General features: G+C 39.2%; 1 protein-coding gene across 4 annotated transcripts in view; it reads right to left on the minus strand.

The window, feature by feature from the left end:
* Cnot1 (CCR4-NOT transcription complex subunit 1) overlaps positions 1 to 16,146 on the minus strand; it is an 81,340-nt gene that overhangs the window by 6,258 nt on the left and 58,936 nt on the right. For 2 of the 4 annotated variants that reach the window (XM_055621331.1, XM_055621330.1), the window contains exons 32-44: positions 15,809 to 15,949; positions 15,610 to 15,714; positions 14,632 to 14,751; positions 10,855 to 11,046; positions 10,341 to 10,483; positions 9,231 to 9,339; positions 8,766 to 8,935; positions 7,906 to 8,137; positions 5,157 to 5,405; positions 3,646 to 3,809; positions 3,148 to 3,265; positions 1,856 to 1,957; positions 510 to 683 (exon numbers count right to left, since the gene is read on the minus strand). In XM_055621331.1, the coding sequence (XP_055477306.1) occupies positions 510 to 683; positions 1,856 to 1,957; positions 3,148 to 3,265; positions 3,646 to 3,809; positions 5,157 to 5,405; positions 7,906 to 8,137; positions 8,766 to 8,935; positions 9,231 to 9,339; positions 10,341 to 10,483; positions 10,855 to 11,046; positions 14,632 to 14,751; positions 15,610 to 15,714; positions 15,809 to 15,949 (2,019 nt within the window). Of the gene's footprint in view, positions 1 to 509; positions 684 to 1,855; positions 1,958 to 3,147; positions 3,266 to 3,645; positions 3,810 to 5,156; positions 5,406 to 7,884; positions 8,138 to 8,765; positions 8,936 to 9,230; positions 9,340 to 10,340; positions 10,484 to 10,854; positions 11,047 to 14,631; positions 14,752 to 15,609; positions 15,715 to 15,808; positions 15,950 to 16,146 lie in introns of all 4 variants that reach the window. The other 2 variants (XM_055621329.1, XM_055621328.1) reach the window with 1 other exon arrangement.

Below are 16,146 nucleotides of genomic sequence, written 5' to 3' on the forward strand. Positions count from 1 at the left end.
TGAGAAACAGTAACCAGAAAAATAGTATGAACCAATATTCAGGGACATTATCACAGCCATCAGGATTAATAACAGAATTAACTTCCCCTAAAAGTACCATTACCTTTAGGTATGCACATGGTAAGCATGCACACGGGTTGGAAAGAAGGGAATTAAATACAGTGATTACCAGAGAAAGGGATGAAATATTAAGATTTTTAAAAAGGTTCCTTTAGGAGTTGCAAAGATGGCACAGTGGTTAAAAGTGTTGGCTGCTCTTGCAGAGGACCTGAGTTCAGTGCCCAACACCCACATGGCAGCTCACAATCATCTGGAATTCTAGTTCCAGGGGGCCTTGGTGCCTTACTCAGGCCTCCACAGGCTCCTACATGCACAGGGTGCACAGACACCCGCAAACATACACAAAAGCCAAGGGAAAAAAAATTAAACAGAAGAAACAGAAAATTCAATCCCCAGTGAGATTGTAGGAACAACAAAACAAATTTGCTTTCAGTCTGTTAAAACTTTACCTTCAGATTAGGAGTGAATGGGTCTGGGAGCCTCATATTTCTTGGGAAGGCACTCAGGATCAAATTTCGTAACTGGATACAATTAGGTGGGATCACATCACAGAACCCATAATGGTAATCACAAAGGAACTCTGGGAAATCATGCAAAAGAACTAGCAGCACTCTTAGAGTACCCTACATAGAAAGGAAAAAAGTTCCACACTAAGAAAGCAGTATTTTCTCCCCTATTACGAATTTTAACTCAGGTGAAAAAAATGCCAAAAGTATGTTATTAACATTTTTACAAAAAATCTATAGGCGTCAGTCAATACAGTTCAGATTATAAAAATAATTGTACATAGAAAACATGAAAAACTGGCATTCTGCACAAAACAATACAATGATTTAACATCTATATTCAGAAACTAGAAAGAGAACAAACCAATCAAAGTAAAAAGGCATACTTCAACTGAAGAAAATTACTGAAACTGGGGGTGAAATCAAAGCTAGCTTTTTGTTCTTGACAAGTTTAGTAAATTCAACAATTGTGATACATAGGTTGTAATACCTTAGCAACTTGAGATAGCCTAGTTATGTGTAAAAAGGTCCTAGGTTTGATCTCCAGTGCCACAGAAAAACAATTAAAACTCAATATTTAAAACACAAAAAATCCCAGGAATCTACTGGAATAAACATAACAAATTATATCTATAAATGAAAATCACATTAAGAAATCACTGAAGAAGCCAGGTGATGCACGCCTTTACCTCCAGAAAGAGGAAGACGGAGTCAGGAGGGTCTCTGAGTTCTAGGCAAAACAGGGCTAAATAGTGAGGTTGTGGCTCAAATAAATAAACACCTCTACAGAGATGGCCCAGCAGTTAGGAAGAACACTTGCAGAGGACTGGGGTTTGACTCCCAGCACCTTCATAGTGGCTCCAGTTCCAAAGGATCCAACATCCTCTTCTGTATTCCCTGATCACCAGGCACACATGTGGTGCATATACATGCGTGCATGAAAGCATTAAGGAAATAAAGCTAAATCCACAGTGAGATTATAGTAAATGGCTAAAATAGTGGTGGTTGGGGGGGGGGGGGGGGGGGACAGTACAGAAGATTTGTAAGAGATAGGGAGAAAACAAACAATAAAAAACAACTTTCCGGGGCCTGGAGAGATGGCTCAGAGGTTAAGAGCACTGACTGTTCTTCCAAAAGCTCTGAGTTCAATTCCCAGCAACCACATCCTGGCTCAATAACCATCTAAACTGGTATGGGGCAGTTTACCACTAAGAATAAGCAGGGCAAAAGCATAGCAACAACAGTCCCCATGTAAGTTTTTTTTTCAGCTATTTGTAAGCAAAAATTACCTTGTAGAGGATTTGCATAGGTTTAGTGAGCTCCACATTTCTAAGGAAAGGCGCTAAATACTTGAATAAGTCAATCAACAGCTGTGCATACATAGGCCACCCCTAAAAGAAAGAAATGTACATGAGTTGTAGTAACATTCAGAAGTTGATCAGCTGACAAAAAGTTGCCAAGGCGCTACACTGTGGCTTATCTATAACTAACGTAAGTAAGAACAAAGCCATGAGGACCTCTCCTAGACTGGATCCTAGCAAATTTTAGCATTGGTTCAGTGTGGTTGCACACGCCTAGAATCTTAGCACAAAAGAGGCTGGAGAGAAACTAAATTCCAAGCTAGCCAGGAATGCAAACATCAACAAAACAAAAAGATTTTAAGTATTAAGGTAGTGGATGATGTTATCTGGAACAATAAGACTCAGATTTCGGGACATATTTCTCTTTGTACCTATAAGAAAACTAAGAGAAAGGAGACCACCTGGAGGAAATTTTGGACATAATATCAAAACCAACTGCAATAGACTAAGATCAGAAAGGAGAGGAGGACCTCCTCTATCAGTGGACTTGGGGAGGGGCATGCATGCAGAAAGGGGAGGGAGGGTGGGATCAGGAGGGGAGGAGGGAGGGGCTTATGGGGGAATACAAAATGAATAAAGTGTAATTAATAAAAAATAAAAAAAGTTAAAAAAAAAAAAAACAACTACAGACTGCTTTCCATAATTCCTCCTTCTAAGTTCTGGATCTCTATTTCTTTTCTTACTTCCAACTCCTAGTAAACAACCTTGCTGATTTTAGAGCATCAAATTCTGTACTTTGAGTCAAGAGTAGACTACTTACTACAGTATCCCCAACCATAACAATTATATTTCATTCTATGTGCATGGATCACATATACAAGTTTGGTAAGTTGTTACTGTACTTTCTTGCCCAGTTTACATCACCACATAGTAGTAAGATTGTCTTCTGGTCAGGAGGGCCAAACAAGGGTACTCTATGTAGTACTCCTTTGCCATTTAATTACAAAATGAGAAACTTCTCGTATTAAATATTAACAACTCAAAGCATTAAGAGACTAATACAGATGGTCCATAACAAAGCTGGAAAGGCAATAGCTGGTCACCCAAGAAAGCCTTTAGATGTAGTCAAGTACCTGATAAGCTTTTTTACATGATTAAATAATTATCAAATAACATGCTGGGGAAAAAATAATAAAGGCTAAGAGAAGCTGACATAAACAGTGCTAGTAAGCCCCAGGTAGTTACAGGCTTCGTCTGTAGGAGATAAACTGCAGCCACACCTTCTGCTGCGGCGTATGCGCCAGCATTCTTGCAATAAAGATCCGATGAGAGATCAACTCAAGCCAAGCATATACAAAGCCAGGAGCCTTGGTAGGCCTCAAGATGTGGAATGTATTGCTGAAAGGTAAGTTTCACAAGGACAAATTTAAATACAGTAAACAACACATAAATGTAGACAATATATAAGAAACACAGTAAAACACGCTCTTACCTCACTAAACCAACAGTCCTTAAATGTCAGCAAGGTACACTAGACTGCCTGTGATCTAGGCATAGCCTGTGCTACACCATGAGAGCTACCACGAGGTAGAGGGGACAACCATTAATTTGGGTGTGGGGGTGCATATCTGTAATTCCAGCTCTTGGAAGTTAGAATAAAGAGAATTGGAGGAAGTCAAAGCCCGCCTCAACAATATAGGAACTTCTGAGGTCAACCTGAGCTATGAGATTCTGTATCAAATAACAACAAATGGAAATCTCTATTAAACCCAACTCACCAAAAAGCTGTAAGAGTCTGGAAATTAATGGTTTCCAACACATGCTCAGGTGCATTGAGCTCCAACAGCAGCATGATAAAAATCCTGTGGTAGGGAAGCTGCTGAAATTCACTCTGTCGAACATCATGATCTTGTAGGAGAACTCCCACTACTATACCAAGAACCTAGATAGAACATACAATTACCTCATCAATCACACAAAGACTCGTCATTTCAAATCCTGATTCTTTTATTCTGTGTTCTTGGCTTGAACCTAGGCCCTCGCAAATGCGAGGCAAGTGGTCTACCATTTCAGTGCTGTCTTCAGGCTTGTTCTGTTTGTTTGAGACAAGGTCTCACTAAGCTGTCCATAAGCTAGCTTTGAACTTGCAAGTATCACTGTGATGTTCTGCCTCATTCAGTCTTCCAAATACTTACAAGCCTGGACTAACAAGCTTACCCTGCACTTCTAAGCACTAAGAACAATAAAGGAAAGCATAAATGCCATGTGGACACAAACTTGCATGCTGGAAGCCAAAGGGACATTTTTTTTGACTCTGTGTTTTCTTTGAATTTCATTATCACTGAACCAAACATCTATATTCTCAACAAATGCCACTGGCTTTTCTAAAGCTGAAGAAATCTGGATGTCTCTTTACATTTCATCATACTGAAATACAACAATGTTAAATTTTCTAATGTAACCTCAAGTCAATGAGGGCCAAATGGTTTCCACTTCTCTTGGCATGAAGTATGTCTGCATTCCACTGTTTGCTCACTGATCAGTTGCGGGACATTAAGGACCCAAAAGCAAAGCTACAGTCAAGGTTTACACATTCTTACACTAGTCTAATATTCAAATTTTCAAAAATGTCACTGTATAAATCAGGTCAAAAATTAAAATGTCACTCCCGGTACTGGTTTACCCATTCAGACATCTAGCTGGAATGACGGGAATAGACTACCTACCGTCTCCCATTGGGCTCACTATCAAAACACCAACACACCAAAACACATTATGATTTTCCCTCTTCTTTTTAATTATTTTTTTTGAAGATGTATTTATTTTATGTAGCTAAGCGCTCTATCTGCATGTACACCTGCATGCCAGAAGACAGCATCAGATCCCTGTATAGATGGCTGCAAGCTACCACGTGGCTGCTGGGAATTGAACTCAGAACCTCTGGAAGAGCAACCAATGCTCTTGAGCCATTTCTTCAGCCCCTTCTTTTTAAAAATTCTGTTAAACTATATTCTTTTAAGTTTAAAAAAAAAAAAAAAGGATATTTTAATACTGGATGGAGAAAAAAAGCTACTACAAAGGATTTGAGGGGCTGGGTGTGGTGGTGCATGCCATTTAATCACAGCACTTGAAAAGGCAGGGGCAGGTGGGCTGACTTTGAGGGTAGCTAGTGAGTTCTAACCCAACCAAGCATATACAGTGAGACCCTGTCTCAAACAACAAAAAGGAAGGTCCGGCGCAGACGGAGCAACGAACACAAAAGTCTACAAGCCAAGAAAGGATTCCAGACCTTATTGAGCAGGTTGATCTTTGTGACAGTGTTGGTGGCCTCCCCAGAGTGCTTCACTAACAATGCAATGAGGCGGACAAAGGCATCCAGGTTGTGGTAGCACTTGGCTCGGATCATGGTGGGATTGGCAGCAGGATTGTGCTGCTGCTCCGCTTGAGCACGGTAACTGATTTCAACACACATTTCAGTGCAAAGACGAAAAAACCTTGTTATGAGGTCATCGGTCTTAAGTATTCCTTGTTGGTGCATCTGCAGTGGAACAATCAATCAACACAGTGAGACCATACTCAAAACCAACTTTATACATGTTAGCTTTCAAACAGCCATACTCTAGCTTATTCCCATTTTTAATTCTTACTCGGTGAAAGGTTGCAATTAAGAAAATTATTAAGGAGTCATGGCAGAGTTCCTCCCAGTTTTAGTTCACAGAGAAGATTAAAATCGACAGACATTATTAACCCTGAACAAGAGGGTATCTACAAATAATTTGAAAAATTATACAAGTAAAGCTAAGTTTCTGAAACTCTCAAGGTGTTAAAACAGTGTTCTCCCAGGAGACTTGATTGACTGTACACCTGAACTTCCCATAAGTAACACTTCTCATAGACTCCCTCTTCTTATTTAGCCAGTGGCAGTTTTTGAGACTCCAGCTGTCTGCAGAAAAAATCATTAATTTATTTAATAAATAACTACCCAAGAGTATGCCATTTAAAATCTTTTATACAGTTAACAATTATAAAAAGCAAGTTTCAGGTCAGACAAGGTTACATAGCAATATTATCTTTAAAAAAAAAAAAAAAAAAAAAAAGGCAACGCTTACTAAACATCTAAGACCCAAAGGAGAGGAAAAAACCTATAAGGTCATCTTGGAAATTTTAATACAATTTATCTTGATAAATAAGAAAACAAAGGGTTGGATTATAAAAACAATGTACCCAAGCCAAGAGAGAAGGGTAACAAAAGAATCATATTCCACACTGAAATCTGAAAACTTGGAAGTAGAAGAACATGTGCTATGACAAAACACAAGAAATAAAAAAGAAACTCCCCGAAAGGGACCAGAAAAGTATACTGCATCCTCTCCCCGAGAGAAACAGGTAAACACAAACAAGGAGGAGCTAGACAGTTGCCACATCCATACCCATGACAAAGCAATGCCCACAAACCCATGCATATGCATTTCTTCCAATGGAATGAGAAGTCAGACTATAAACACAGATGACAGATTTCCAACCGAGTTATGTTTTATGATTTCCTAGATTCTTTTAGCAGAGAAATTTACATGACATCGTTTACTAGTATCACTTCCGTTGAAAAGTAAATCCAATTCTTAACAAGTTCATCCACACTCAATTATCAGGCATTTAAAAGTGGACCTAATTAATCTTTCTTTAGCAAAACAACCATCTTTTGGTTTCAATGTGAAAAAATAGAACAATCAAGCTTTACAGCTTACTGAACAAATATTGCAAATATTTTGTTAAAAAAAATTCTAAGGCCAGTTCAAGAAAGTACTATTCTCGACAAGTTCTATTACAGTTAGGATAGTTTTTTTTCCTCTTTCTTCCTTAAATCACTGAAAACAGGCAGTGATGATAAAATACAAATGAAAAGACCTATGACTATTTTTTTTCCAGTTTATTCTGCTGCTTTTAAATAATTTTATTTTTAATTACATGTATGTGAGTGTTCATGCAAACTTGTTAGTGCGCATTGTGTTCAGTGGTGCAGATATGTGCAGAGAGAGGCAGGCAATAGTCTTGTCTGCCAAGACCAGAGGTGCAGAATGTCCCTTAAACTGGAGTTAGTGCCCAATGTGCCAATGTGGGCACTGGGAACCAAACTCCAGCCCTCTCTATGAATAGTGCAAAGTATGTGGTCTCATCTGATGAATTAACTCCCCAGACCACTAAAACTATTTATGCTTGGTATGCTGGTTTGAGTAAGCCCACATAGACTCATATATTTAAATGTTTAGTCCCCAAGGAGTGGCACTGTTTGAAAAGAATTAGGTGGTGTGGCCTTTGAATACATGTGACTTTGTTGGAAAAATGTGTCGCTAAAGGTACAGTAGGCTTTGAGGTTTCTAAAGCCTATGCCAGGCCCAATCTGTCTCTGTCTCTACTTGTGGATCAGGATGTAGGTTTCAGCTACTGCACCAGCACCATACATGCTACCATGTTCCAACCTCTGAAAACTATCAGCAAAGCCCTAATTAAATGCTTTCTTTTTTGGTAAGAGTTGCCTTAGTCATGGTGTCTCTTCACAGTAACAGAACAGTGACTAAGATATTTGGTAACCCTGATTTTTAGAAAGCACCTCAATTTCCAAAACTTTCAAACTTCAATTTGTATGTGAGTGTGTGATACAACTAACACATTCTACCACAAAATAGGGATTTGTTGTATCTTGGTTTTAAAATGTGAGTTATCATTGGTGACTATTTTAATAAAATCATTCTCCGTAGCTTCATTATTCATTTTTTGACCCAGTACACCTTGTAGTTATGACAACTGGAATGGGATAAAAGTGATTAATGGAATAGGAATGCTGAATCTACAGTAGCTGTGATCAATAGTGAGGAAAACACATAAACCATATTAACTCAACAAAGCATGGTGGTGATATTTTGGTTTGCATGAGTATGGAGGTAACTCTGACCACAGGTATACAATAGTAAACTTTAAACTGGAGTTATCACACCCTACTTATGTTGAATAAAAAGCACCTTTCTTTCCAAAAGCTCTACCTGTCCAACAAACGCAGAGAAAGCTTTGGTACTGTCACGGCCAGCTGCTGCTGAATGGTATAGATTCACCCATTCCCTCAGAAGATACTCTGCCTTCTCCCTCAGGCCCGGAGGGTCATCATATTCTGAGGCTTGAGAGATCCCAGAATGCATCATAAAGTTCGGGCCTCCATGAGCACGATCAATCATTGCTTCATAGTTGGATCTCACTACTTCCATCAGCTGGGGCAATCTGGACGATAAATCCAAAGTGAAAATCAGTTAACCCATAGTCGTTTACTCAACTGGAACATTTAAATTCAAGTACACTAGGCTGGCTGATGAGCACTAAGATCTGCTTGTCTCTGCCTCCCCGGTGCTGAGATTACTAGTGTGCACAACTACACCCAGTTTTGTGTTGTGTGCATTTCTATACATGTGAATGTATTGCACATGCTTGTGGAAGCCAAAGGACAACCTTGGATATTATTTCTGCAGGATTTGTCCACTCTTTTTTGAGTAAGTCTTTCACTGGGACCAAGGATTTGCTGATTAGGCTAAACCACCTGTGCCTAGACCAACACTGGCATTATAAGTCTGTGTCAATACACTTGGTGTTGGGGGGTGACAGTCCATCCTAGTGATCACACTTGCACTTCACTGAGATGTATCTCCAACCTAAACAGCGTCAGTGCTCTAACCAGACTTCTGGTGCCAAATCAGCAGTCACTGCACCCACAGCTCTGTATCAAGAAGGCAGTTGATTAAATGCTCACACTTCCAGGACAATATTGGGCCTACTGAAAATTATATCTTAGGTAAAACAGTCAAGAAATTATGTCTGCTGACGGCACAGGGAAAGCAAAGCATTTTATTCTTACCCTTCTGGAGCATTGCCTCTGGAATGAGCATTAATCCTCATGAGGGTTTCAATGGTATGGAATAGGTCTGCCTCAGTAATATGGGCAACACTCCTTTCATCCACAAGCAGGATTTTTACCAATTGCATAGCAAATGCCACGGCCATGTAGTTTAAGCCATTCTCCATTGACTGGCAATACAGCAAATGTGAGAGTAACAATTAAAACAGAAGCACTTCCTGAATCCTTTAATCCACTCAAGTTAAATTTCTTCCATACCAGGGCTGGAAAGCTAGTTCAGAGCATCAGCATGGTTGCTCTTCCAGAGGACTCAACTCTGGTTCAAATCCCAGCACCCACATGGCAGCTCATAACTCTCTGTAACTCCAGTTCCAGGGGACGCAACATCCTCACACAGACATGCATGTAAGCAAAACACCATTAGGGAGGGAAGGAGGATAGGAGGGAGGGAATTTTCTTCCATACCTGAGCTAGATGAAGATCATACTGCTGCATATTAACCAAATGATTTCGAATTAACAACTCCACAGCTTCCACATTATATTTATACTCATCTCGACACTCAATTAAGCACCTACAAAAAGACAGTATTTTAAACATACTAATAATATTAGCAATGTGTTCTACATAGAAATGTCTGAAGAGACAACTGCAAGGGCTAGAGAGATGGCTCAGAGGTTAAGAGCACTGGCTGTTCTTCCAAAGGTTCTGAGTTCAATTCCTAGCAAACATATGGTGGCTCACAACCATCTACAATGAGATTGATGCCCTTCTTCTGGCCTGCAGGCAAAATACTGTATAGACAACTGCAAACAAAACAAAACAAACAGTATCAAGTTTTAAAATGTAGGCAGGCTAAAGATACTACACGCATGAGGTTCTCAGCATCCTATAAAAAAAATGTAAATACCATACTAAAACAGACCCAGCTAACAGAAAAGCCTAATGTTAAGACAGCTTAGGCTTTGCTATCAAAATCTGGAAAGTAGGAGAGATTTCACTGAAAACACTAAATATTTTACCATGAATACTATTAACTGTGAAATCATGAAAACAGCCTAATTTTCAGATTTTTAAATTTTATTTTATGTACATGAACATTATGCTTGCTTTCAGGATGCATTACATGGTAGTATGTGTATTATGCGCGTCCCTGGTCCTGCAGAGGACATAAATAAAATCTAAAATTTATTCCCCAAAGCATGTACTGGATCAATTCTTAGCCCCTAGACTCAGGAATTTCAAAACACTATCTTACAGACAAAAGAAAAACATCCAGAAATAAACAAGCTATGTATTACAAAATCTAGTCCATAGTGCTGAAGAGATGGCTTAGCAGCATAGAACATTTTTTTGCTCTTGCAAAAAACCCAGGTTTACTTTCCAGAAACCACATGGTGGCTCACAATCACCCTTAACTATAATTTCAGGGGCTCTCATGTCCTCTTCTGTCCCTGTAGACCAGGCACACACAGTACACATATAAACATGTAAGGCATACTGAAAGCAAGCATAATGCACAAAAAAGAACGATAAAACTAACCCAGTAATGACTGGTTTTCAAAGGTTACCCACCTTGTGATCTGTTTGTTGCACCATGGAGATCCATATGCCCTGCCATCCTGCAGAGCTTTCAGTACCAACAGATGGCATTCCCTGTATCGCAGCAGTAAGTCAGCATCAGCACCACTTGTAGCATCTAATAAGCCCTCTACAGCCTAAGAACAGAATAAAGTATTCACAACCACGAAAGTACAGTACTCAGCCCAACTATCAGAGCTGGAAATCAAACGACTACTTAATTTCTGAGGCTTCAAACTTCTATCCAGCTTAGGTTTATTCTTTAATATTTATTGTCTTCAATCTTCTTATAGTTTTTCCATTCATTGTATTTCCAAGAAAATATTAGCATATGGAAAAAGATGTCCCACCCACCTTTACTACTTGTAACTGCTATAACTACATTTTAGTAAAGAAAAACAAAACTTGGTTTGTATTAATTTTCAAAACTCAGTAAGTATATAGATTCACACACAGGTCAAAGTCTATAAACCCAGTTCCTTCTATAAGCAGTAGCTTAAAAACTAACCTTTTGCAGTAATCCAAGAGCAGCTATCGCATCCCGAGAATTCCGAGACAAGACTACAACCTCCAAAAGACTTCTCAGAGCCTGTGCTTGAGGATTCATGGCCAAAGTTGGTGGAATGGCATGTAGATGCTGCTCCAGTTCTGTAATACACTTATCATAAATCTGAGCTACATCATCTGTTGCCCACGCTTGCTGTTTTAGAAAAAGAAATAACCAGACATAAGCAAACATTTTTTTTAAGGTTGTTCACTGGCATAATACAGCAATGAAATAGAACTCAGTCCTTGGCATGTTTCTATAGCCTTTGTTGTTGTTGTTCAAATATGCAAGCCCTCTTCTATGCCCCTTTCCAGAGCTATTCAGTCTTGGTATTATTAAGTGGGTTTAATGCAAGCCAGGAGAAAGATGTTTAAGAGGCCCAGCTAGCACAAACACAATTAAGTGACCAGAAAGTATAATATCAACAATGCAACTTAACAAAGTGTTTAAAGTTATAAACAATACAGTACTTATAACAAATCTTAAAGCATCACTTGGACATCATTTCTGTGCTTTTTCTTTTTTTGTAGCCCCGGCTATCCTGGAACTAGCTTTACAGACTAGACTAGATGCTAACTCAGAGATCCACCTGCTGCTGCCTCCTGAGCACCAAGATTAAAGGTGTGTGCTGCCACACCTGACTATGTGTTTTTATTATCAAAAACATACTAGTGGCCTGAAAAGATAGCTCAGTGGGTCAAGAGCTTAGCTTGCAAATATGAAGACCTGAGTTCAAATCTCTAGAGCCCAGTTAAGATGGGTGTAGCAGTATGTGTCTGCAATCCTCATTGTTCTAACAGCAAGATGGATGAAGAAGTATTCAGGGACGCTCACAGAACAGCTAGCCTGAGGTACAATAGCAGTGAAAAAAACAGAGACGGGGTCTCAAACAAGGTGAAAGATGAGGGCCAACACAGTCCTCTGTCTACCACACATGTACATACACACTTCATGAATGCACAGAATCATATGTATACACTGTGCTGAGAAAAAGTACTGTAAAAGTCTGCATGTAGGGCTGGAGAGATAACTCAGAGTTTAAGAACACTGACTGTTCTTCCAAAGGACCAGGGACCAGAGTTCAAATCCCAGCAAACATATGGTAGCTCATAATCATCTGTAATGAGATCTGTTGCCTGCTTCTGGCCTGCAGGCACATATGTATAAATAATAAATTAATAAATCTAAATTTTTTTTTTAACGAAGAAAAGAAGTCTGGATGTAACCCAGCAGCAGAGTGAATAAATGAGGAAATGAAGAGGGCTATCTGAAAGGACAGCTACATGAAATTTTAAAATAGGTCTTTCACTACGTTATTCCAACACCTTGAAATTTAAAGAATTAGATAGAGACACTAACCTTGAATTTCTTGATCTTAATATGTGTACTCTATGGTTATAAAAAGCATATCACTAAGTCACTTGTGCACTGCAGTATATACCCGAGTATCAGGCAGGTGTAAAGAAATGATGACCGCTAGCTCAAGGCTAGCATGGAAAATGCAACTGAGCCTGGCGGCCCCTCAAAAAAATTGGGGTAAGGAGGTACTTAGTCAAAAGAATGCAAAGACCCTTAAGCCCACTACTTTGGCTGGGCACAGTGTCACATGTCTTTAATTCCTTGGAGGCAGGGGCAGGCAAATATCCGAGTTCCATGACAGCCAGAGCTACAGACACAGTACTACACTATCTGGAGGGGACAGGAGCAGGAATGGACAGAAGACGCAAGAGCAGCCAGGCACAGTGACACATGTCTGTAATCCCAGCACTGAGGGAGGCAAAGGCAGGCAAATCTCTGAGTTCAAGATCAGCCAGGTCTACAAAGTGAGTCCAGGACAGCAAGGCTACACAGAAAAACCCTGTCTCAAAAAAAAAAAAAAAAAAAAAAAAAAAAAAAAACCACCCCCCCCCCCCCCAAAAAAAAAACCCCCACCACACAAGAGCCAGGGATGTACTTCAGTGGGTAGTGTGCTTAAATTAGCATGCATAAGGCCCTGGTTCAATACTCAGGACATTATAAACCCAGTGTGGTGGTGTAGACCGGTACTTCTAGCACTAGGCAGGTGGGGGGGCAGAAGATCAGAAGGGCAAGATCACCCCTTTTACATACAGAGTTCAAATTGATCCTGGGCTATATGTTGAAACCCAGTCTCAAATACTAAATAAAAAAGTAAATAAATAAAACAAAACACATATATACACAAAACTTACATGTGTATAAGTTGGGAGGGTTGGGTAGAGGAAATACTGAGACTGAATGCTAAGCGTTGGTAGCTAATACTACTCCAGTTATCAAAAATCCTAATGTTTGTCAGGGAAGCTATCACAATTACTCATGGCTGCCCACTAGAAATAGTTATAAAACCATAATGCTAAAAACAGTACATTTTGGTTATACTGGACAGAAAAAAAATTATCAAGGTAGTTTTCTCAGTACAGGAATTGCTATATAGGCTGCTAGGGGAGAAAAGTAATTTATGGTCCTACTCAGCTATGAGCCATGCAAGCTATCACCCCAATCTGCCAGGCAAGATATACTATTGGTGTAATAGAGGCATGATATGAGGCTAACCTGTCACTTTCTTGCTGAGTATGAATCCCACTCCAAGGAGGGAATTCATGTCTGGTACTGTAAATCTGCCCCAAAGCCCCAAGACTAGAAAGGTCATAGAGGGGAGGGAACTACCACTATTGTTTTGCTAAATGGACATATTGAAAAACTGCCTTCTAAATGGTCTATTAGATTAATCTACTAATCTGTAAGATTAATGTGCCTCTTAACGTCTGTCACAAAAGCTTCAATATAACAATCAAGATTGGTCAAGGAGCTAAGAATGAGTGACTGTAGAACTCAACCCTGAAAGAACTGTATCTCTCTCTCCAAGGCTCAGGGAATATTTAAACAGCAGTACAAAGAATTTAACAAATGTACCAGAAAAAGTTCTGAATAGGATATGGAACTCACAGCAGCTCTGTCAGCACAAGACGGAGCTCAACAACACTGCACCATCAATGAGGGCCCTCCATGTGCTCAAGGGGCACGGGGAGAAGGAATCAGTATTCTTTAGGGTATAGCGGACATTGTCTTTGATCCAGTTGGAAAACAAAACAAAATAAAATATCTATACCCATTCACATGCAAGCCGCCCTAATTCAATTCAGTGGGCTATTTACTTATTTTTGAGAATATAAATGCATATGTGTAAGTCAAAGAACATTTTGTGGGAATCCATTTTTTCTTCCCATGGAATATCCAAGTTTTCAGGTTTGTTGCCATAACTTACGAAGCAATTTCGCTATCCCATCAGTAGGTTATTTAAAATACATAAATACTCAATAAAGGCATTTTATATCATTTTCTTAAAAAAAAAAAAAAAGAAAAAAAAAACCAAAAACTAATAGAAGCAACAACTTCAACTGGTTTATAGAAAACTTGTTTCCCCATATTTTCAACTTCTATTAAATGTCTTACACAATCTTAGAAACCTCCAAGTAAAATTAAGTGTAAATTAAAAAAAGAAACAAACAAATAAAAAAAAGGGAAGTCAAGAGTTAAGTTACTCTGAGCTAAACAGTACAGTTAAACTAATGCCAGGACTTAATACAATGTTTACATACCATGCTGATCATCTGTAACCCAATGACTTCCATTCCCCTATGCCCAGTAACAAGCTCCCAAACCCAAAACAATGTGTTATTAAATTATAGTTCATAACACTCAAGTGAGGAACTTACTTACCTTCATAGGCTGAGCTAAAAACCCTGTAGGCTGACTTAGGTCATTTGTAGGTAAGAATCCAGGCACATTCCGTGCAAATTCTTCATACACAGCCAGCTGCTTTGGGTCCACACCACCAACCTTAGAGAAAGAAAACCTTTTTTGGTAGAATTCACTTCATAATCGAAAGAACTTTTGTTTTTCCCCCTTCAGTTTTTATTTTAGGACGAAGAGGTTGAGGCAGAATCTCCCAATGTAGTACTAGATAGAACTCACTACGTAGACCAGGCTGGCCTCAAACTCAGGGATCCTCCTACCTCTGCTGAGATTAAAGACAAATGCCACCATGGCCAGCTGAAGGTTATTTTTTGAAAGTAGAAAGTTCACACAGGGTTCTGATAGAATCATTAATACAACATATGCCATCATGCATGCCAAGAGACCTTAGGAAAGGTTTTCTTGTTCTCCTGTTAGAGTCACTGTCACTTTAAGTCATTAATAACTTTTTACTAGAGCCCATGTGCTGGCACATCTGCAATCCAGCACTTGGGAAGCAGAGAGCAGACGATTACAAGGAGGAGGCAGTCTAGATCATACATGGAAGCCCTATCTCAGCAATAATCACTATGGCCTGCCTCAGGAGACCACGCAATGCAATCCTCCCTTAATGCTGGTAAACAGCACCACACCCTCACCGTCTTGTTGTGATTAAGAAACTACCAGTAAAAAATATAAATACCAGAAAATGTGAAAAGCCAACTCCAAGTTGGGAAACAAGATCTAAGAAGTACATGAACTCCTTTTATACCAAAACTGAGCAACTCTGGGGACAAGAAGAATTTCCACAGTTGCTGCAGGTAATCTTATAGTGAAATGCTACTAGAGATGTTTTCTTCAGAAGTAGTACTTGGACACACTTCCTAGTCCTGATGAGACATTCATACAGCAGTAAGACAAAAAAGCAAAGGAAAATCAAGGAGAAATAGCAGCAATTCTCACTTTCAGCCTGATTTGCTCTGGCATCCGTTCTGCTTGATATGTTAATACAACAGGATCACAGTATCTGCGTCCTTCTTGCCGAGCATGTTTTCTCAGCTCAAATTCCTACAAATAAAAAAAGTCACTGAGGTTCTTGTTATGAGATACTTCCTCAAATTGAAAGAAACCACAACTTTAAAGATAAATGATAAACACTTACAGTTGCCAATCTCTTATCCATCTCAGGGCCTGCTTTCTCCACTGCAGTTTTCTGAATAAAACAACAAGCTAATTCACAATTGTCCTGAGCTAACTGAGCAGCAGCCTGATCCATCATCTCCCTTTGTTGTGGGGATGCAGTCTATTGAGAACACAGGAAAAAATAAATGAATGAATGAATGAATAAATAAATAAATAAGCAAGCAAGCAATTTAAAAATGTATAGTAGGAAACGCAGTACAGTTAACAGGACACTGTAAGTTCTGGTACTACTTATTTACTGGCTGCAAATATTCATTAATTCACTCACCTATAAGATAAAAATGCTTTTAAATATTT

Source organism: Psammomys obesus, unplaced genomic scaffold, assembly GCF_907164565.1.
Source record: "Psammomys obesus unplaced genomic scaffold, mPsaObe1.curated_primary_1811, whole genome shotgun sequence".
Taxonomy (NCBI): Eukaryota; Metazoa; Chordata; class Mammalia; order Rodentia; family Muridae; genus Psammomys; species Psammomys obesus.